General features: G+C 40.1%; 1 protein-coding gene across 1 annotated transcript in view; it reads right to left on the bottom strand.

Moving 5' to 3' along the window:
• CDC20B (cell division cycle 20B) overlaps positions 1–24,160 on the bottom strand; it is a 68,976-nt gene that overhangs the window by 10,306 nt on the left and 34,510 nt on the right. The window contains exons 5-9 of the mRNA XM_068990727.1: positions 21,784–21,877; positions 13,608–13,718; positions 8,454–8,650; positions 6,851–6,945; positions 4,274–4,499 (exon numbers count right to left, since the gene is read on the bottom strand). Of these exons, the coding sequence (XP_068846828.1) occupies positions 4,274–4,499; positions 6,851–6,945; positions 8,454–8,650; positions 13,608–13,718; positions 21,784–21,877 (723 nt within the window). The remainder of the gene's footprint in view (positions 1–4,273; positions 4,500–6,850; positions 6,946–8,453; positions 8,651–13,607; positions 13,719–21,783; positions 21,878–24,160) is intronic.

Raw genomic sequence — 24,160 nt, 5'->3', positions numbered from 1 at the left:
TGATAAGAAAGGATTAGAAGAGAAAAGAAAAAAAAGAAAACTTCTGCCACTTGCAGTTCACTTCCTCCTGCCTCCTGGGGACCTCTGGCCTCCTACCAAGGCTGCTAGCCCTCTCACTAATACAGTTCAGAAAATAAAACTGCCTGTTCTTCAGTTATAAATTACTATTGCTAATTCTGATGTTTTCACTTATACTGAAGCAGGAGTTCATAGGGCCTGTTGATGCTGATCATGCTCAGCCACCTTTCCAATGGGCTCTGAACTCTGTGTTTAGTGCCTATGAAAAACAACAGAAGGATAAGACCCCCTCCAGACCGGGGAACCTCGAAGATCGTATCTAGGTTACTCATCGCCTAAGAGAAAACATACACTAATCACCCCTTCCTCCAGACAGGCCATAAATTTTTATGTATCTATCAGTGTTACCTCAGGTTTATTGATTATTGGCTAATTGTTTGACTGTTTGAGCACATGAGCACACAGCACGTGAATGATGGGGTTATTTGGATTGTATTTTCCTTGGTTTATGTAAGTCTCAAGGAATTTGGAGTGGTGGGTTCAGACACGTACACATGGGGTATAAAAGATTTTTACAAATGCTGGCTGGGGTCCTTGGCTAAGAGGAGACTCTGCCTTGGGCCCGCCGGTGTAATAAATGGTATGCCCAAATCTCGAAATCTCCCAATGACCACCAGGGAGCCGATATCCAATGCAAAAGCAAGAGAGTTTTCATTACCAAGCTGGAGCTGGGGCTCCCACCGATATTGACGCAGCAGCTATAGGGAGGAGCCCCAGGTCGTGGATTACATTGCTTATATAGGGAGTATACATGGAAAAAAGGATTTCTAGGTAGGGGAACGTCTGATTGGTCACTTTCTTTTGAATGGTTGTGTGTTGGTTCTTGATTGGTCCCTATTGTCTAGGTAGACCACAAGTTCCTGAGCGTTAAGTCAGGAGATTTTGGTCTGGGGTCCGATTGGCTCGTGGGCGGTGGGGTGAGGTCAGGGAATTTCCAAAGGCTCTTGGATTTCCAAAGGCTCTTTTCCCGGAACCTTACAAAATGGAGTTTTTCTGTTAACAAAATGGAGTAGCTTAGATTCTTCAATAAACTGCACTCCACTATCTGCATTGTCCTTCTGAGTGAGTTTGTTTCCTGGAACACGTGGCTACAACAATATGGTTTCCCACGTTTAACATATTTTTCAAAATTATAATTTTTAATTATCCCACACTATTCTATCATGTTATTATACTCTAATTAATGTTTGTTCTAATGCTACACTCAGGTTGATTTTTTTTCATTTGTTTTTGGTTCCAAATGGCAATATTTTTTTGGCTGCACCATGTGCAGCTTGTGAGATCTTAGTTTGCCAACAAGGGATCAAACCCGGGCCCCCAGCAGTAGAAGTACAGAGTCCTAACCACCATACCGCAAGGAATTCCCTGATCTTCATCTTATTTTCATTTGGTTTGCACTGGGTTGGGTTGAGTTTTTTGGAGAAAGTTGTGGGGCGGGAGGGGAGGGGGTTGTATTGTTTGTTTTTATAAAGAATACTCTAATGAATATATTCTGGCATATGTCTTTGTTTCCAATATATTATTTTTTAGGTAAATTCCGAGCTTCAGAAGTGCTGACATAAATTTTTCCAAATAGTAGTAACTTTTTACAACACCAGGATCAGATGAGTACACTAATCTCATCCTCAGTTTAAGCTCATTTATCATTAAAAATTAATTTCCCATCTAGAACTTTGCCAACATCCTCCATCAATATGTAGAATCTCATTCTCCTCCCTTTGAATCTGGGAGGGCTTGGGACTGGCTTGCAAACAACTGACTGCACCAAAAGTGTCACTACATGGCTTCTGGAATTGGGTCATAAAAGGTGATGCTGTTGCTGGAAGGGGGACCCCTTCCAGGGCCTGAAACTGGGCTCTTGTCTAACACTCAGAAATGCATTGTCCGAGCAGACACATGTGCTGACAAAACAAGAGATTTATTGGGAAAGGGCACCCAGGTGGAGAGCAGGAGGGTAAGGGAACCCAGGAGAACTGCTCTGCCACATGGCTCATAGTCTCCATTTTTTTTATGGTGATGGGATTAGTTTCTGGGTTGTCTTTAGCCAATCATTCTGACTCAGAGTCCTTCCTGGTAGTGCACACCTTGTTCAGCCAAGATGGATGCCAGAGAGAAGGATTCTGGGAGGTAGTCGGACCTGTGGTGTCTCCTTTTGACCTTTCCTGAACTCTTCCAGTTGGTGGTGGCTTATTAGTTCTGTGTTCCTTACCAGGACCTCCTGTCGTAAAACAACTCATGCAAACGGTTACTATGGTGGCCGGCCAGGGTGGGCGGTTTCAGTCAGTGTGCTTCCCCTAACGAGGCCACTTGCGCCTTGCTCTCTGAAGCACTGGCCCTGTTGCCCTGAACCATGAAGTCCTCCTCCCTTAAGGCAGCCACGTGGTAAGGAAGCCCATGTGGTAGGACTAGCCCAAACGATGTAGAGAAGCTCTGAGACCACATGAAGAGGGAAGGGTGACTGGCCAGCCAACACTGTCCCGGCTCCTAGCACTTCCAGCTTCAGTCACTGTCTGATTGCAACCTCATGAGAGACCCTGAGCCAGAACTGCTCAGAAGAGCCCTTTCCAAAGTCTGACCCACAGAAACCATAAAAGACAATAAAATAATTATGTTAAGCCAGCCACTAGGACTCAGGGTAATTTGTTACATAATAATAGATATCAGAATAAATATAATTAGAAACCACAGACAATGAAATATGATTGTAGTTCAATACAAGAAAGACAGTGAAGAACTCTAACCAGCCAAACTTCATTCAAAGTAAAGACCTTGGCCTTGTATTATGAATAAATGTACAATTTAATTTTGAAATTAAAATTGAATTGAAATAAAATGTTTGTTGAATAAAATAAATTGAATTAAATATTTACAATATATATGTACTATATCTTACGGTTACCTGCCTGAATTGTCTTTTTCAAATAACCATTCTATTACAACCTTTACTGGGCTGAATAAGAGAGCTATTTCAGTAAACACAAAATTTTGCATCTAATTTAAAGAGGCTGAGAAATTCTCCTGAGCCCAGGAACCTCAGTTTTATCACAGGATGAATATTAGTATTTTTTATATTTATTAGTAATCATTCTCTTCAGTACCCTATTTCTAATTAGCTTTTACTACAAACAAGCTGTTTTGGCAAAACTAGAAGCTCCATCATGAGCAGAATCACACAGATGTCAACATCTGAAGTCTGCTCGTTACACTAATTGGCTAGTCTGCAGTGCCTGTGAAAACATTTACACTAGTGACTGTTTTTATGATTCTCCAGGTAGTAGATGCCACAAGGCTTGACTTGTTCAGGTTTCCAGAAACTCTACTGTCAACTTAAAAAAAATGCACTGCAGGAAGAGTTATGAGTAAGTTTTACATGGGGCAAAATTAGGACGATAGCCCAGGAGACAGCAGCTCAGATACCTCTGAGAAACTCCTCCAAAGAGGTAGAGGGAAGGTCAGTATATATGTGACCTTGGTGAGTACATGCACTCAAGCACGTATTTTCTGCAGAAGGTTTCTGCTAGTCACAAGGAGCAGTCGTGACCATGAAGGATTTTAGTGCTTTTCTAGATGTGGGAGATATGAGAATTGGGCTCAAAAAATCAGCTCCTGAACTCTCTGAACACCTGTTCTGCCTGTGTTCCCCAAGCATACTGTTTCATTTCTGTTCTTCACCCTAAACTCCTTTCACGCTACACTAAGTCGCTTCAGTCATGTCCGATTCTTTGTGATCCTGTGGACTGTAGCCTGCCAGACTCCTCTGTCCATGGGATTCTCCAGGCAAGAATACTGGAGTGGGTAGGCATTCCCTTCTTCAGGGGATCTTGTGACCTAGGGATCAAACCTGTGTCTCCCACATTGCAGGGAGATTCTTCACCATCTGAGCCACCAGGGAAATCCTTCAGAGAGTATTGAAAATTAGCAGCTGCAGCAGTACATGATTTAATTCTTAAAGAGGCAGATGGCAAGAGCCAATGGCAAGTGTCAATTTGTAGTCGACAATATCTTAGTTCAATTCACTGTATTTCTGATAAGACATCTAAGAATATAAGCAACTCCTTGCAGGAAGCAGCTCTCTGCAAGAGAGCTTTTGCCTTGTCACTTTAGCAAAGCTATATTTTAACTAACCTTTACACCAGATGATCCCATGCTTAACCACGAGCCCAAGCACACCTTTCAAAACTGTTGAATTTCTTACCTTGACTGCTGTAGATTGATGTATGACTTTTAGTGGGTGACTCTGTGCATTTGCACCTGGATCATGGGGCCATATAGTTAGCAGTCCATCACTACAGCCACTGGAAAGCAGCCTGCCACCCGGCGCCCACTTCAGACCACACACAGCTTGTTTGTGTTGAAGAGTTCCAACATGGTGTTGGGCTACCCGAATGTCGTGATGATAAACACGGCCCAGTCTCGACCCACTGCCAAGAGGTAAAGGGGCAGGTTGGGACAGAGAACTTGAGCCCTGCTGCTGCATAAGCATAACATGAAGGGAAGTATTGTTCATACTCCCGAAAAACCCCTTAGGATAGATTCAAAACATAGACATTTCTTGACTTAATAAGGATGGAGTATTCTGTCTGGGTGATTATTCTCACAAGTTAAGTAGATTTGTCTGACAGTTTCAAATCTGGATATTAGAAATATATCCTTTGATAGATATCTCCAATGGCTTTAATATGATACAGACAGGCATGGAGAAAATAAATTTAGAAGATTATCATATTTTCCCAGATAGTAGTTTATGTATTGGACACAGGAAATATTACTTTTCTGGAATTCAATACTTCATATTATCTCAATGAAATGGTGTATATACCATATATATGTTAGACATAGAAACGTATTATTTCCTTTTTCTATTAATCTGCAGATCTACTTGTTCATTCTACTATCATCTAAAAGATTATAAAACTATCTGAAAGTCACAACAAACTGCAATATGATTCAAAATCACTGGATCCAAATTTGGATCCAAATGATGATAAAGGTCCTATCACTCAAAGATAATGAGTGATACTGATAATGATTTCTGCACTAGTTTTCTCCAAGGAGAAAATAAATAAGTGCCTACAATTATTTCTTGAAATTTCTCAAAGTACAGTGTCAGAATTTTTAAAAACTACGTAGGCTCAGCCCTGAATAGAGTTCTGATGAACTATATAGACTCTGCAGCCAGACCACCTGGTTCAAAGCCTGACTCTTCCCCTTATGCTAACCATGTGACCTCAGGCTGCTGTCTCAGTTTACTCCTCAAAAAAAGAGGGTGCGGGGGATATAAACCAATTTCTAGTATTATTGCAGGGATTAAAACACAGTTATACACATTAAGGAATCTTCCCCGGTGGCTCAGACGGTAAAGCGTCTGCCTGCAATGCGGGAGACCCAGGTTCGATCCCTGGGTTGGGAAGATCTCCTGGAGAAGGAAAGAGCAACCCACTCCAGTACTCTTGCCTGGAGAATCCCACGGACGGAAGAGCCTGGTAGGCTACAGTCCACGGGGTCGCAAAGAGTCAGACACAACTGAGCGACTTCACTTTCACTTTCACTTTCATACACATTAAGAGTTAGCACAGTTCCTGGCACAGAGTACTCCAAACATTTTGAAAGTGAAGTCGCTTACTCGTGTCCAACTCTTTGCAACCCCATAGACTGTAGCCTACCAAGCTCCTCCGTCCATGGGATTTTCCAGGTAAGAGTACTGGAGTGGGTTGCCATTTCCTTCTCCAGGGGATCCTCCCGATCCAGGGATCAAACCCAGGTCTCCCGCATTACAGGCAGATGCTTTAGCTGCTATTATTTTAAGAAAATATTTGCTCATATTCCTCATGGATAATGAAACTAAACTTACACAGTGTAGATTGTAAAAGAAACCCAAGTATAGAATTGACTTGGCTGCAACAACACCTCAGGGTAAATATTTATTCCTTTATAAGGGCATTTTGGGTAAGTAGTTTTAAGTTTGGCTATAATCACAAAGTTTTTAAATCTCAGTTTACATCTGAGCCACTGAAAGAAATTATAGAAGGCTCTGAGTTTTATTTAAGAAATACAGTATGAAGATGAATTACTTATTAAATAAATATTTAGACTGATTATGTAGGCTAACAGGAACAAGTCATTTAACTTTTCTAGTCAAAAAGAAGCAGTTAGACAACTAAATCATTAGTTCTCAAAAGTGAGAAACCATCAACATCACTTGAGAAATTAGAAATGCATATTATCAGCCCAACATCAGACCTACTGAATCTCAAGTTCTCAGAGAGAGGGCAGCAATCTGGGTTTTGAGGAGCATTCCAGGCCATTCTGACACATGGTCAAGTTTGAGAATCACAGAACTGGTTATTCTATGAGGTTCCTTCCAGCTCTAACCTCTGTGGGTCTGTGAATTGGAATTATGCCCCCAGAAAGCTTAACATATTCCACATTAGTGATACTGACAGCAATAAATACTGATTTCAACAAAATATCCCTCTAGCAAGTACACAGAGAAACTTTCTGCTTAAACAGAGTTTTACATTTTACTTTAACAATCATTTCACCTGTGATCTTGAACCTCACAATCCCAGTACGAGTACACGCTGCAGACACAGAGCCACCATGGGACCACTTTTATCACCAGAAGGTCTGAACAGCTGACAGTTATGGTAGGATAATGACTGCTACTAATCATGTCTGTTTGGTTTTACTTTGGTTTCAAATTTTATAGTTCTGTTCACCTGTAATCAATTGGTGATGCAAACTTAATTGGTTCCAATAAGATGCTTCTCACCTGCTAAGGATATAGTGATTCCAGCTTAGAGCCCCAACTACTGACAAATGGCCAAGCATATTTCTCAGTCGCTTTTTAGTGACCACATCCCATAACTGAAAAAAAAAAAAAGAAAAAGCATGGTTATTTGGCATTTTCACAACCCACAATCTTCTCAAAGAGCTAATAGCCAGTTAATGTTGATACACCAGCCCTCGTGAAAGTTCAGCACCTCTAACCCTAAAGCAGTTTTTAACGCTGTCTACATATTTGGATCATCTAGGGAGCAGAGTTTGGGTGCTAGACATTCTGATTCAATGGTGGGAGTAAGAGCCTGGGCATACAGCATTTATTTTAAAAGTTTCTTGGAGGCAGGAGGAGAAGGGGATGACAGAGGATGAGATGGCTGGATGGCATCACCGACTCAATGGACATGCTGCTGCTGCTGCTGCTGCTAAGTCGCGTCAGTCGTGTCCAACTCTGTGCGACATGAGTTTGGGTGAACTCCGGGAGTTGGTGATGGATAGGGAGCCCTGGCGTGCTGCAATTCATGGGATCACAAAGTGTCGGACACAACTGAGCGACTGAACTGAACTGAACTGAACTGAAGTTAATTCAGTCAACTGCAAAAGGTTGAAAATCACTGTTTGATACTTCTAGTTCCTTCAGACTATGGGAATTCCAAAGCTGGAAATCCACCTACAGTTATCAACAAATAAAATTTGAGTGCCTACACAATTTCTAGGGTCAGGAATTCCATTTACTGCTAAAAGACTCCTTTCCTGCCAGCTATAAATGATATTCTAAGCCGTATGTTAGGAATGAGAACTTTGGCATAAGAAGAAATCACAACATGACCCTCACAGGCTCATTACAGAGATTAAAAAACAGTAGAGCCATCTGTGGCCCTCCAGAGTCATTGGGCACAAGCAATATTGTTTATCTGTTGCTAATAAGCAATAATAATAATACATGGGAAATTAGATGGATGGAAACTTCCTAAGCTCCCATTTTAGAGAGCCTATTAGAAAAAAATTCACTACTTTTAAGTAACTCTACTTCTGATTTTGGCTTTAGGTAAGAAATCTATTTCAGTTTTAGGACTTCTCTCCAATGTTCTAACAACTGGGGATCTCATAAGCCCAACTTTAGTTTGAGAGAAAAAAAATAAGGGGATAAAAGGAAATGTGACACAAGGAAAGATTGTGTGAAAAAACAAAGCAGAGTATCCCTACATCCTCATTAAACAGCATTCAAAAAAGATGCCAGAATGGCATATCCTCTTACACCCCATAGCTTCAAGTACCACATCACTATAAGTTTATTTTATTAAATAGTCAATCTGTTATTAAAAGTCAATCTTAGGGACTTTCCTGGTGGTCCAGCGGTCAAGACTTCGCCTTCCAGTGCATAAGGTATGGGCTTGATCCCTGGTCAGGGGGCTAAGATACCACGTGCCTTGCAGCCAAAGAAACAAAACATAGAACAGAAGCAATGCTGTACCAAATTCATTAAAGATTTTAAAAATGGTGCATATGAAAAAAAAAAAAGCTTTAAAAAAGTCAACCTTGGTTATCCAGCCACTATACAGAGCACACTATGAGACAGAAACGCTGTCCAGTACTTGTATTTCTCCCTCGCTGGTACCAACGGCCAGGCAGTTCCCCTCTGTCATCCAGGACACAGAAGACACGTAGTTACAAGGGAGACTGAAGCACATATTTTCAATTCTGTGGTGATTATCCCCATTCCAGATGTACACAGAAGATCCAAGGGCTATGGCAACAAGGCTTTGAAAATTCCAGTCCAGGATATTCAGATCTATAAGAAAGCATTTCAGATTGGGGTGACTATACAGCCAAATAAAAATATTTTCAAATAAACAATTTTACTTATAGGTAGAGGAGAAAGATTAATGATTTCCCCACAGTCAGCTGGAAAACAGAATCATGCATCCAATCAGATCATTAGAAGTTCAAAAATGAAAGCTGGAATAGAATCTTATATGAAGATACACAATAACGCTTGTATCAAGATAAGCAATAACGCTTATCATTTATGCTCATATATACTTATTTAGATGCATTTAGAAGACTTGGCAGTTTCATCTACCATTATAAGTAATACATGGATTTCACCTGACAGATCATTAAAGTTTAAAAGCACATAATTCTTATGGTGACATCCTTGGACCTAGAATATCCAGATGAGAGTTGCCACCATCACTTCTAATCAAAAGACAGCCTAACTACAGTAAATCTAGAAGGGGTGATCTCTGGCTCATTTGTGATAGCGGAAGTTCTTAGTATTCTGTATCTTACACTCTAAGAATTACATGAGTGCTCAGAGAAACCATATTTGTGTGACCACATACTAAGCCACACCTGATCTTATTTCTTATAAGAAACTCCTATCCTGATTGACACACATCAGTATGAAACTATGAAGCTCACCAGCTGCACCAGAGCAGTCTAAGCTCCCTATAGCTCATCCCTCCCACCGATGCAAACTACAAAACAAAATTCTAAAAACAAACACCTGAGAACTCTGGAAAATCAGCAAAAGCAGGTAAATCGAGTTAAGGAAGTGAAAACTTGGGGAGGCAATCCACCCAGGGGTGAGTTTTCCACTTTTCTCCTTACACAGCTTAGCACTGAGGGTGGGCCCCAATCAGAGAATCACAGCAGTAGTTCAAACTAATAGAAAGCCTACCTTGTTTCTGGTCAAAGAAATCAGAGAAAGGAGCTCGAGGTGGCCAAAGTGTGAGGAGAAAGCCTGGGAGGGGAGAGGTCCACAGAAAGGCATCCTCTAACTGTGAGTGTATGAACCCACACACACCTCAGCCTAACCCGAAAGTGTGTAAGTACAAGGAAAACACGTATTATCCAATCTATAAAACATGGAGGAAAAAATTTTTGAAGAAATGGACAGAACCTTAGGGTTTGGTGGAATAATATCCACAGATCTAAAAGTGAAAGTCAAGTCACTCAGTCGTGTCCAACTCTTTGCGACCCCATGGACTGTAGCCTACACAGGCTCCTCCGCCCATGGGATTCTCCAGGCAAGAATACTGGAGTGGGTTGTCATTTCCTTCTCCAGGAGATCTTCCCGACCCAGGGATTGAACCCAGGTTTCCCGCATTGTAGGCAGACAACAACATTTCTAACATATATGTAATTGGGCTCAGGTCTTGGAAACAAGAGAACAAGGTTTCAAATGAGTGCTCACCAGAAACCACAGAGGCCAAAAGTCAGTGCAACATCTTTAAAATGCTGAAAATATATCTGGCAAGCCAGAATTCTATAGCAAGCAAATATATCACAATAAGGGTAAGAGAAGCCTTCAATAAGAGACCTGATCTGCAAATACTAACAGAAGGTTTTTGACTGAAAGTAAGTTATATAAGAGGAACATCTGGCTCTTTGGGAATGGAGGGGAATGTTATAATCGGTAAATATTTGGGTAAATATAAGGACCATTTTTCCCTCACATAAATATGTATGGCTTTTTAAACTAAATGGCTTTTTAACCCATTTAACAATGGTGAAGTTTTCAGTGGACATAGATTTAAAACATAGACAACTAAAGTAACTCTCCCAAAAAAGCTGAGGGTTGGGGAAACACAAGACTGTAAGATTTTTACATATTGTGTAAAATAGGCAGCAGTAATTCTAGGTAGACTGAGAAAATTTAGACTGCATGGCAGTCCCTAAAGCAATAACTAAAAACATAATACAAGGAGATACAGCCAGAAAGCCAACAGATCAACTAACATAGAAGTCAGAAAGAAGAGATGTCCAAGGAATGAGACTTGGTGCACTTTGAAATTTAAGAGACCAAGAGACAGAAGAGGAGGGAAATCAGAGGGAAAAAAAAAAAAGACCAAGCAAGAGTTAACAGAAAACTAGGAGGCAAACAAAGACAATGGGATATCAAGGAGAAGTGAGTGACCAATTGTCTCAACTATGGTGGACAGAGTTAAGTAAATGAGCTCCAAAAAGTGGTTGTTAGATTTAGCAGTGAAGAATTTTGGGTGATGTTACAAACAGCAGTTTCAATGGAATGGTGAGATTTAAGAACTGACTCAGTTCAGTTCAGTTCAGTTGCTCAGTCGTGTCTGACTCTTTGAGACCCCATGAATCACAGCATGCCAGGCCTCCCTGTCCATCACCAACTTCCGGAGTTCACTCAAACTCATGTCCATCGAGTCAGTGATGCCATCCAGCCATCTCATCCTCTGTCATCCCCTTCTCCTCCTGTCCCCAATCCCTCCCAACATCAGGGTCTTTTCCAATGAGTCAACTCTTTGCATGAAGTGGCCAAAGTGTTGGAGTTTCAGCGTCAGCATCAGTCCTTCCAATGAACACCCAGGACTGATCTCCTTTAGGATGGACTGGTTGGATCTCCTTGCAGTCCAAGGGAATCTCAAGAGTCTTCTCCAGCACCACAGTTCAAAAGCATCAATTCTTCGGTGCTCAGCTTTCTTCACAGTCCAACTCTCACATCCATACATGATCACTGGAAAAACCACATCTTTGACTAGACAGACTTTTGTTGGCAAAGTAATATCTCTGCTTTTCAATATACTATCTAGGTTGATCATAACTAGCAACGATTAAAAACAAAATGGGGAAAGAAATAACAAATTATGAATTATGGACATCTTTTGACAGGTTTGCTGTCAAAGGGAGACAAAAGGGGTTATGGCCTGAAGGGGAAGAGGGGGAAAAAAGGGTTTTGCTTGTTTTTTAATGAATGGTGTGCTTTTTAAACATCTCTTGAAATGAATTCTTCACTTTTCATTAGTCATAGCAATAAATTCTCTTAGAGAAGGAGGTATAGGAGAAGAATTACAGGGGAACTGATCCCTTTAATGATTTTGTGTTTTACCTGCTCATTCCTCTCTGTAAACATGCCCCAGAACCAAACCTCATCCCTCTGCTCTTTCTCCCTCACCAGAAGAGCTCACCCTAGCTGTCAACTTCAAACATAGTCATCTGACCTATACTCCAGCCTTTCCCCTCTTTCACCAACCTCATTTATAATGATTTCCCAGACACTCTTAAATGTCTCACTGTTCCCTCAAACGTAATACTGCAAGAAAAGTCTTCCCTCCTCATACCATTTTTCCTGCTAACTTGTCTTCTCGGTGACACCATCCTTCTCCTGCTTCAAAACTGGGAATAATCTTAAATTTATCCCTCCTCCCATATATTTTTCCTCATGCAGAGAAAATAGTCCCTCACTTTTTGGTAATTCTTCTACTAAATGCATTCGGCGTACTCTGCCATGAATTTTCCTTTGATGTTTCACTTAGTTGAGAATTTGCACAACAAATCTAAAAATCTGCATCACACTTTGAAATTTCTCTATAATCTGCATCCAGCCCCTATTCCCCACTCCCCAAAGTATCCTCCTCATTGCCACTGACTATTATTAAAAAGCCTCTTGATGAAAGTGAAAGAGGAGAGCGAAAAATTTGGCTTAAAGCTCAACGTTCAGAAAACGAAGATCATGGCATCCGGTCCCATCACTTCATGGGAAATAGATGGGGAAACAGTAGAAACAGTGTCAGACTTTATTTGTTTGGGCTCCAAAATCACTACAGATGGTGACTGCAGCCATGAAATTAAAACACGCTTACTCCTTGGAAGAAAAGTTATGACCAACCTAGATAGTATATTCAAAAGCACAGACATTACTTTGCCGACTAAGGTCTATCTAGTCAAGGCTATGGTTTTTCCTGTGGTCATGTATGGATGTGAGAGTTGGACTGTGAAGAAGGCTGAGCACCGAAGAATTGATGCATTTGAACTGTGGTGTTGGAGAAGACTCTTGAGGGTCCCTTGGACTGCAAAGAGATCCAACCAGTCCATTCTGAAGGAGATCAGCCCTGGGATTTCTTTGGAAGGAATGATGCTAAAGCTGAAGCTCCAGTACTTTGGCCACCTCATGCGAAGAGTTGACTCACTGGAAAAGACTCTGATACTGGGAGAGATTGGGGGCAGGAGGAGAAGGGGACGACCCAGGATGAGATGGCTGGATGGCATCATGGACTCGATGGACGTGAGTCTGAGTGAACTCCGGGAGATGGTGATGGACAGGGAGGCCTGGCGTGCTGCGATTCATGGGGTCGCAAAGAGTCGGACACGACTGAGCAACTGAACTGAACTGAATTGAACTGCCTTTGTTTATGTTGCTAACATTGCTGAAAATGCTCTGTCTTCTCTTTTCCACTCCTCCAAGCCTACCCATCTTTTTAAGATTCATCTCAACTCTTAGTATTTCCACAAAGTCTTTCCAGACAATTCCGAAGATCACCAAACTATATGCAGTCTTACAGCTCCTTATACCCCACAATTTATTATTTATACTCTACACTGGCATGTTGGTAGCAGTTCAATGCGAGTTAGTCTCATTTTCCCAACTAGATCACAAGCTAGAGACATAAGAAGACAAATAGCCAACACAGTTGTTTGACTGGTAGGATTTATCCATGTTTAAAATATAAGCATAGGAGTAGGTCATCATTTATACAGTTCATTCTATTACAGTGTGTGCTTCTTGTGCCCTACCAAGACAAACAATGCCCATTCCTGAACATGAAAATTCTACAATGAAAAACTCACAGTAGTAAACATATTTGGATGGTACACCGTTTAAGCATGAGGCACAAGGCCATTTGCTTCTTCCAGAATCAAATTTCAAGTTTATGCTACAGCTCAGGATACATTCTGTCATTTCAGTGTTTTAATTCATGATCTAAACAATAACATACAATAGTCATTTCGAAGACCTGTAAGATGAATCTTCACCTCTGGCTGGAGTATGGGATAGTTTATATCACTGAATCTTTGGAAGTATCCATCTCTGATTCCATCGCTGCAGCCTGCAAGAAACAAACAGTTCTACACTATAATCCTGAAAACAAAATATTAATCCTTGCAAGTTAAGAGATATTGGAGTGAAGAAGAAAGTGGTCATCATGATAAAACTGAATTACAAAAAAAAAAAACTGAATTACAAGCTGCAGGGGGAGGAAAGGAAGAAACAGACTTCACAATTTATTTAAACACTTTAAAGAAATATTCAATGACATTTATAATAAAAAGCACATGAGTACCAGACCTAAATGTAATGACAGAGCTTGTGGGCAGCACACAGAGACACTACATCATGCTTTGAATATTTGTTTTGTCACTTGAGATTTTAAGACCAAAGCAATGTTCATGTATCCATGTGTCTATAATATCAACAATTCTCTAATAGACCTAAGCTCTGCTCTGAGTCTTTGTCAATAAAACTGTTGATTCATTGATTTTTACTCTTTTTCTCACTGTTTTTGTACCAGAGCACACAGAGTTACTTTAGGCTAGTGTTACCCATGACTATCTGAATTTAAGGTTATATCTTGTGCTCAGTTTTACTTCTCATCAAAAGACCCCACTAAGTCTAAACCACAAGCCACTGTCTTTTCATCTTTCCAACCACCTGTCTTGCATCAAACTGAGAATAACATGATCAACAGGAAATGAGCCCACCTAGGTGACTTGTGGTCCCTATGACCACATAGCTTCTGATAAATGAAAGAGAGCTTCACAATGCTGCACGAAGAAGCCAGACTGTTACTCATAGACTCAGTACTAACTATGAAAACCTGCAGTGGTGAGAATTACATGGTTACTAGAAACATATACTCAAGCACTGCCAATAATGGTTCAAAAAAATCAAGTACAAACTGTTACAAAATAAATAAATCATGAGAATTTAATGTACAGCATGTTGAAAGTTGCTTCAAAAGTAGATCTTAAAAGTTCTCATCACAAGAAAAAAATTCTGTCATTATATCTGGTAACAGTTGTAAACTAGATTTATTGTGGTGATCATTTATAATATATATAAATATATCATTAATGTTGCATACCTGAAGCTAATATAACATTCTATATTTTTTTAAGTAATACCCAAAGAACCAACAAAAAACTTCTGGAACTAATGGCAGATTATAAAAAGATATAAGATTAATATACAAAAGTCAATTACTTTCTTATATACTAGCAACAAGCTACTGCAACTTTAAAAGCACAATATCATTTACATGCTGCTGCTTCTAAGTTGCTTCAGTCGTGCCTGACTCTGTGCGACCCCGGAGACAGCAGCCCACCAGGCTCCCCCGTCCCTGGGATTCTCCAGGCAAGAACACTGGAGTGGGTTGCCATTTCCTTCTCCAATGCATGAAAGTAAAAGTTAAGTTGCTCAGTCGTGTCATGACCCCATGGACTGCAGCCTACCAGGCTCCTCCGCCCATGGGATTTTCCAGGCAAGAAGTCCCCCCCCAAATTAAATAGTTAAATATAAATCCAACAAAATATGTACAAGACCTGTATAAGGGAAAACTACAAAACTCTAATCAAAAAAATCTAAATAAATGAAGAGGTATTTCATGTACATGGATAACAAGACTAAGTATTATTAACATTAGCTCTTCCCACCTTGATTTATAGATACAATGCTCTACAAGTTAAATCCCAGCAAGTTACTGTGTGAACATTGCCAAGATGGTTGTAAAGTGTATGTGGAAAAAAGTCAACATGATATTGAAGGAGAAGATTCAAGCTGAAGGACCTCCACTATCTGACTTTAAGACTCACTAAAAAGCTACAGTAATCAAGGCATCACTGATTCAATGGACATGAACTTGAGCAAACCCCAGGAGATGATGAGGAAGAGGGAAGCCTGGTATGCTGCAGTCCATGGGGTCGTGAAGAGTTGGACACGACCTGGCGACTGAATAACAGCAGTCAAGATAGTGTAGTATTTGCAAAAGAACAAATATATCAGTGGAAGAGAATAGAGATCCCACAAATAGACCCACAAAAATAGAGTCAACTGATCTCCGACAAAGGAGCAAAGGCAATAAAATCGAGAAAATTAGTTTTTTCAACAAATGGTGTTAGAAAAACTGAATATCCACAGACAATCTGGAAAAAAATAACTGAATCACTTTGCTGTACACCTGAAACTAACATAAAGTTGAGAGTCAACTATGCCTAATGGATACAGGTATATCCATATGTATTACTGAGTTTCTAGTGGTCCACCTGATACTATCACAGCACTGTTAATCAACTATATGCCAATACAAAATAAAAGGTTTAAAAAAAAAAAAAACAGAGAACTCAAAATGGATTGTAGGTAGACCTAAAAGTAAAACACAAAGCTATAAAATTCCTAGAAAATAATACAGGAAAAAATCTAGATCTCCTCAGTTTTGGAAATGACGTTTTTTTTCTTTTGCCATGCTGCACAGCTTATAGGATCTTAGTTCCCCAACCAGGGATTGAACTCAGGTCCATCGCAGTGCAAGTGCTGAGTCCTACCCACTAGACTACCAGGGAATTCTCTGGTAGTGACTTTTTAAATATAATACAAAAAGCATGATCCATGAAAGAAATCACTGATATGCTGGATTTCATTAAAATTAGAAACTTCTGCTCTCCACAAGACATGCCTAAAGAGTGAGAAGATAAACCACAGACTGAGAAAAATATTTGCAAAAGATATATGTGATAAAGGACTCTTACCCAAAATATACAAAGTAACTCTTAAACCTCAACAACAAAAAGACAAAAATTTCTATTTAAAAATGGGCGAAATATCTGAACACCTCACCAAGAAAGATGGTAAATAAGCATAAGAAAAGATGTTCAACATCTTTTTCATTATATTTCATTAGACAATTGCAAGTTAAAACAATGAGATACCACTACACATCTGTTAGAACAGCCAAAATCTGAAACACTGACCACCACCAAATTCTGGCAAGGATGTGGAACAACAGGAACTTTTATTCATTGCTGGTGGGAATACAAAATGATACAGCCACTTTGGAAGATAGTTGGGCAGTTTCATATGAAACTAAATATGCTCTTATCATATAAGCCAGCAACTGCAAACTTTGATATTTACTCAAGTGAATAGAAAGCTTATGTCCACAGAGAAACCTTTACACAGATATTTATAGCAGCTTTATTCATAATTGCCAAAACTTGGAAGCAACCAAGATGTCTTCGAATAGGTGAATGCATAAATAAACTGTGGTACATCCAGACAAAGAATATCATTTAGTTCTAGAATGAAATGAGCTGTCAAGCCATAAGAAGACATGGAGGAAGCTTGAATGCATACTACTAAGTGAAAGAATCCTATATGAAAAGGCTACATACTGTATGATTCCAACTAAATGACATTCTAGGAAAAGGAAAAGGAAAACTTTTCACTGGAGACAGTGAAAAGTTTGCCAGGGTTAGAGGAAGAGAGAGAGATGAATAGATGAAGTATAAAAGATTTTTAGAACAGTAAGATGCTTCTATCTGCTATTATAATGGTGGATACGTATCATTACATATTTGTCAAAATCCATAAAATATACACCACCAAGAGTGAGCCCTAGTGTAAACGATGGACTTTGGATGATAATAGTAGTGTCAATGAGGTTCATCAATGATAACAAATGTACTAATCCAGTGTGGGATGGTGATAGTGGGGAAAGCTGTGCATATGTTAGGGCAAGGTATACACAAGAACCCTGTATTTTATGTTCAATTTTGCTGTGAATTCAAAACTTCTCTGAAAAAATAGGATGGACAGAGAGATTAATACACACATACATACACAGTGGTAGATAGATCTCCTAGGATATCAAAATAATAAAGGTATATTCTCTCTGCTTTTACAGAATATACGTGGCACAAGTGGTAAAGAATACACCTGCAATGCAAGAGACCCATGTTCGATCCTTGGGTCAGGAAGATCTTCTGGAGAAGGGAATGACTGCCCACTCCAGTATTCTTGCCTGGAGAATCCCATGGACAGAGGAGTCTGGTGGGCTACAGTCAAAGAGGTCACAAAGAGTTGGCCACAACTGGGCAAATAAGCACACACACATCATATCATTTTTATTCTACATCAAATATTCAGCATGTTACAGAAACACGAACTTGTTACTGATCAGATCAGAAGAAAGTGGGAGAGCTAAGATAAGACATGTCTCCAGATATTTTGCTTTTAAGAAAATACAATTATAAAGAAAAGCATAAAGAAGGAAAGGATATGATTCACTCATTCTTCCAACTGTATATTCCCAAACCACCCAAAAGAATATTAAGCCAGGCTTCAACTTTTGTGCCTATTTTTATGATCTAACTGTTTGTCCCCTTTATACTGCTGGGAAACAGAGGAATGAAAAGCACGCATGCACAAAGTTATCTTCTCCCAGAGGGAAATGTAACAGGCAAGTCTCCTTGGCATTTATGAATTAATTGAACCACTGGTTGTCTTAAGTTTCTCTCACAGAGCTAGAAAGTCAAAGTGAACGTGAAGTCGCTCAGTCGTGTCCGACTCTTTGCGACCCCGTGGACTGTAGCCTACCAGTCTTCTTTGTCCATTGGATTCTCCAGGCAAGAATACTGGAGTGGGTTACCATTTCCTGCTCCAGGGGATCTTCCCGACCCAAGGATCGAACCTGGGTCTCCCGCATGGGAGGCAGATGCTTTAACCTCTGAGCCACCAGGGAAGCCCCCTAATCAATTATTTTCCAACCATGATAACAATTTCATGAATGACAAAAAGACTTCCAAGATGGAAAGGGGAAGTAAGAAGGAGAACACATGATGGAATGCAGGCTAAATGACATTGGGAGCATTAAATGCAGAATGGAAGGAAGGCCTTCTAGAAACTACCACAGGAGCAACATCTCTCCACTGCATGGCTGCAGACCTGCCCTGACGCACCCATGACATCACCACCCAAAGATTTGTACCAGCTTTGGGTCCAATAGGTATATTTACAAGTCACAGGAGGTGTCCTCTGTGAGGTTTCAGAGTCTTATCAAATATAGACAAGGCATAAAGAAATACTTTATATGCATAATATCTGGATAAAATTTATCCCAGTGATCCATTTTCCTAAGATTAGTTATCTGGCCTATCTGGAATGCATTTCACATTTTAAATCTCCTTGAGAGAATTAACAATAGAGCCCTACATAAAATGTTCCTTTTAATTAGTCTCTGCTTCCAACAGCTCTCCCTTTCAAATCTTCTTCAGTGTCACCACCAATGATCTCTCTAAAGCAGAGCAACAGATCTGCAGTCAAGTCAGGGGAAGGGTCACATAAGTGTCCTTCCTCTGCCTTCTATTTTCAACCTCACCAGAATGACAGCTAATGACTTTTTAAGGTGTGGAGATATCAGAACAAAGAGTATGGGAGTGAATAGAGCAGTAAGAAGAGACTGCAATAATTTTCTGCAAAATGGGTAAAGGTTTGATAACTGACCAGAAGGAACATGAAAAATGAAACTCAAATGCCTATAGAGGGGACATGGTAAAGAAAAGCAAGCTGATTTGTCTTGCAGAAACCCCATAAGGGGTCAGGGTTCAGAGACACAGCAAAAGTTTAGAAAGAGATGAGTTGGTTGAAAGATGTCAAGTTCACACACACACACACACACACACACCCATACACACATGTGCACATGTCAAAAGAAACCAAGTGTTTATTCTCTGAATAAACAAAAAATGACAACCTCTTAACTCAAGAGCATGAGCAAAGATAGATTGTGTGAAAACTGTTATACTGATTTTCAGTCAGTTCAGTTCAGTCGCTCAGTTGTGTCCGATTCTTTGCGACCCCATGAATCGCAGCACGCCAGGCCTCCCTGTCCATCACCAACTCCTGGAGTTCACTCAGACTCATGTCCATCGAGTCCATGATGCCATCCAGCCATCTCATCCTCTGTTGTCCCCTTCTCCTCCTGCCCCCAATCCCTCACAGCATCAGAGTCTTTTCCAATGAGTCAACTCTTCGCATGAGGTGGCCAAAGTACTGGAGCTTCAGCTTTAGCATCATTCCTTCCAAAGAAATCCCAGGGTTGATCTCTTTCAGAATGGACTGGTTGGATCTCCTTGCAGTCGAAGGGACCCTCAAGAGTCTTCTCCAACACCACAGTTCAAAAGCATCAATTCTTTGGCGCTCAGCCTTCTTCACAGTCCAACTCTCACATCCATACATGACCACAGGAAAAACCATAGCCTTGACTAGACAGACCTTAGTCGGCAAAGTAATGTCTCTGCTTTTGAACATACTATCAAGGTTGGTCATAACTTTTCTTCCAAGGAGTAAGCGTCTTTTAATTTCATGGCTGCAGTCACCATCTGCAGTGATTTTGGAGCCCCCCAAAATAAAGTCTGACACTGTTTCCACTGTTTCCCCATCTATTTCCCATGAAGTGATGGGACCAGATGCCATGATTTTAGTAGCCCACAATTCTTTAGTTCTATTTCCAGAACACCACACATTTCAGAAAGCTTTAACTCTGAAAGAGTGAAACCAAAACTACTGGGGGAAGACCTAAGCAAAGAAAGAAAATTCAGGAAGAACAGCAAACCTCTTAAAGCTTTATATGAAATTTTTCAGAGAAATAAGAGAAAATAGTATATACATGAAGCATGAACAGGATGCTGGAAAGACAGAAGGAAGGAAGGAAAGAAGGGGGCAGGAAGGATGGAGAGGAAATAAATGAGCGCAGGAGAGAGGGAGAAGGCAAGGGGAGGGAGATGAGGGGAGAGAGAGAGGCCTGACAGTGTCCAAGGAACTTTAAAATTAAAACTAGGAGAGCCAAAAGAAATTTAACTGGCAAGGCTAGTACACAGAATGAGGTAACACCTAGAAGTAGAAGGAAAGAAAATTAGATGAAAAATAGAATAGAAAAAAATAAGAGAATTAATCCACAAGGAGTAACAATTACGGCCAACATTTCAGAAAGAAAGAAACAAAGATGAAGAAATTACTAAAGAATAATTCAAGAAACGTTCCAAGAATTAACAGATACAGGTGTCCAAGACTGAAAGACCCACTAGAGTTTGTCGTTTACCGTGAGGCTTTTTTTTAATATACACGAACCTTTATCATCATGAAATTTTAAAACAGTAACAATAAATTTTTTTCTATATGTATTCAGAGGGAAAAAGCAGGTGCCATAGAAAGGATAGGAAGTCACAACAATATATGACTGGCTCAGCAACAACAACAATAAAGCAATACCTTTCCCACAAAGTTCTGAGTAAGACTGGCGTCTGTAGCCAGCCAAACTATGACTCAAGAGTGACAGTGGAATAAGCACACGTTCAGACCAGCAGACCCAGAAAGAGCACAACACGGCTGCCAGGGGACAGTGGATCCAGCATGGGAGAGGAGTCCCAGAATCACAGCCGTGGCACTCACCAAGAGAGTGGCCTATTCAGCAGGTTCTGGGTAGGAGGCCACCAAGGAAAACAAGGACCCATGTGGGCAGGTACATGGAAAAGGTTACTGATGGCTGTGGAACAAAGCATGGGAGCATTTAGGGAACACAGTCATCATTTCATAGGTATCTAATAAATGAAAAGAGAAAGCAACTTTTTAATTCCAGGAAAAACAAAGAGTTAAACTAGAAAAGAGGTACAGTTAGAGTACACTATTTGGCTTGTCAACAAATAATAACTGTATAGTAATATGATATAAATATTAAATACTAATTTCACTTTGTTAAAGTATAATACAAATAGACAGAGAAGTGAATGAAACAGGAGAACTAAGTTCTGACTATGCTAGAAAGTTGTAATTTAGTCTAAAATTATAAAAAAATAAATTTATAGTTTACAAATATTACTTAGAAACTAGATGTAAATACCAGGGGGCATAGCTGGCAGAGCTAAGGTGGTTGCCTCTAGGAAGTGGGGGATAGGGGTCAGGATAGTTAAGACAGAGGATTATGAGAATTATCCAAACTTTATTATTATGCTGATTTTTGTTCTAATGTAAAAATAATATATTTTAAGATAAGGAAAAAATGAAGGATGCAGGGAGAGAGGAGGGTGGGAAAGCAGGACAGATGGGAAATCTTTGGCCCACACCTTTCCAAGTGCATTGGGATCGCTCACAGAACTGTATGCTCCCATTAACCTGCTGAGCCACGTTCTGGGTTGAAAATAGCTGGTTTAAGCATTTCTGAAAACAAACACAAAGAGAATACTTATTCAGAAACATTTGTGTACGTCTCAGGTGTATTACATGGTGTAGAAGTAAAACTGATAATTCACTGGAAAGTTTAAAGACTACACATTGTCAAAACCAACACTGCAATAGTTGCCATTATTTATTAAATAACCACCATGTAATGGACACAGTACTGAACATTTTACTAATATATTATTTCTTTTTTTAATTAATTTTTATTTACTTGTAATTGCTTTATGGGCTTCCCTGGTGGCACAGTGGTAAAGAATTTGCCTGCCAGTTCAGGAGATGCAAGAGACACACATGATCCCTGGGTAAGAAAGATCCCTTGGGGAAGGAAATGGCAACCCACTCCAGTATTCTTGCTTGGGGAATTTCATGGACAGAGGAGCCTGGTGGGCTACAGTCCATAGCATCGCAAAGAGTCAGACACGACTGCGAGACTAAACAACAACAAAATAGCTTTATAATGTTGTGTTAGTTTCTTTGGGGGGGGAGGAATTAAACTAGGTTTTTTTTTGTTTGTTTTTTTTTTTACTTTATTTTAGTTTGCAATACTGTATTGGTTTTGCCGTACATTGACATGAATCTGCCATGGGTGTACATGAGTTCCCAATCTTGAACCCCCCTCCCACCTCCCTCCCCATATCATCTCTCTGGATCATCCCCATGCAACAGCCCCAAGCATCCTGTATCCTGTATTGAACATAGACTGGCGATTCGTTTCTTACATGATAGTATACATGTTTCAATGCCATTCTCCCAAATCATCCCACCCTCTCCCTTTCCCTCAGAGTCCAAAAGTCCGTTCTATACATCTGTGTCTCTTTTGCTGTCTCACATACAGGGTTATCACTACCATCTTTCTAAATTCCATATATATGTGTTAGTATACTGTATTGGTGTTTTTCTTTCTGGCTTACTTCACTCTGTATAATCGGCTCCAGTTTCATCCACCTCATTAGAACGGATTCAAATGTATTCTTTTTAATGGCTGAGTAATACTCCATTGTGTATATGTACCACAGCTTTCTTATCCATTCATCTGTTGATGGACATCTAGGTTGTTTCCATGTCCTGGCTATTATAAACAGTGCTGCGATGAACATTGGGGTACACGTGTCTCTTTCAATTCTGGTTTCCTCAGTGTGTATGCCCAGCAGTGGGATTGCTGGGTCATAAGGCAATTCTATTTGCAATTTTTTAAGGAATCTCCACACTGTTCTCCAAAGTGGCTGTACTAGTTTGCATTCCCACCAACGGTGTAAGAGGGTTCCCTTTTCACCACACCCTCTCCAGCATTTATTGCTTGTAGACTTTTGGATTGCAGCCATTCTGACTGGTGTGAAATGGTGCCTCATTGTGGTCTTGATTTGCATTTCTCTGATAATGATAAACTAGTTATCTTAAAGGTCCTTTTCCACTAACTCCTTTTCCCATGAGAAATGGAAACATCAACTCACAGACAGGTTAAGTCAATTGTCTAAATTTACATGAGCACAAAAATCAAGTTGCTATTTCTCTGGGCAAGTATACAATGAGCCCTCCTGACATTCTTATATCTGTGCGTGTGTGCTAAGTTGCTTCAGTCCTGTCCAACTATATGCAACCCTATAGACTGCAGCCTGACAGGCTTCTCTGTCCGTGGAGATTCTCCAGGCAAGAATTCTGGAGTAGGTTGCCGTGCCCTCCTCCCAGAGATCTTTCCAACCCAGGGATTAAACCTGTATCCTCACATCTACCTGCATTGGCTGGCGAGTTCTTTACTATTAGAGTCACCTGGGAAGCCCCATTCTTACATCTAACTCTGATCAAAAACAAAGAGGCAAATTAGTAAAAGGGGGAAACAAAAGTACTTATTCTAGAAATATAACAGTGAAGAGTCAAAACAGAGAAGATTCTTTTTTTTCTCCTTCTCAATGATACATTTAATCACTGGATCACTATAATTCAGACAGAAGTCTCTCCGCGAAGCATCACTATGATATTTTGGCTTTCTTCCCAGATATTATGTCATATAATAGGCACTGCCAGTCAATGAATCATGGATGTTTAGGTATTCAAAGTAGAAAACTTAAATATACAGTAGTGTTTCACAACTGCAGAAATATGGGCAAATAATGCATTGTTGTGGTCTACCAGATACCTTCCCCCTGGCTTCTGATCCTCAAAACTATCTTCAGACATGTCAGATGCTCTGTGGGGAACAAAATCACCCCTGTTTGAGAAGCACTGGTATAAAATACCATTTCTAAATGCCCTGCTGGCCAGTAG

This window comes from Capricornis sumatraensis, chromosome 18 (genome assembly GCF_032405125.1).
Source record: "Capricornis sumatraensis isolate serow.1 chromosome 18, serow.2, whole genome shotgun sequence".
Lineage (NCBI taxonomy): Eukaryota > Metazoa > Chordata > Mammalia > Artiodactyla > Bovidae > Capricornis > Capricornis sumatraensis.
Note: the sequence above shows the minus strand (reverse complement) of the source record. Positions and strands in the feature narration are given on the sequence as shown.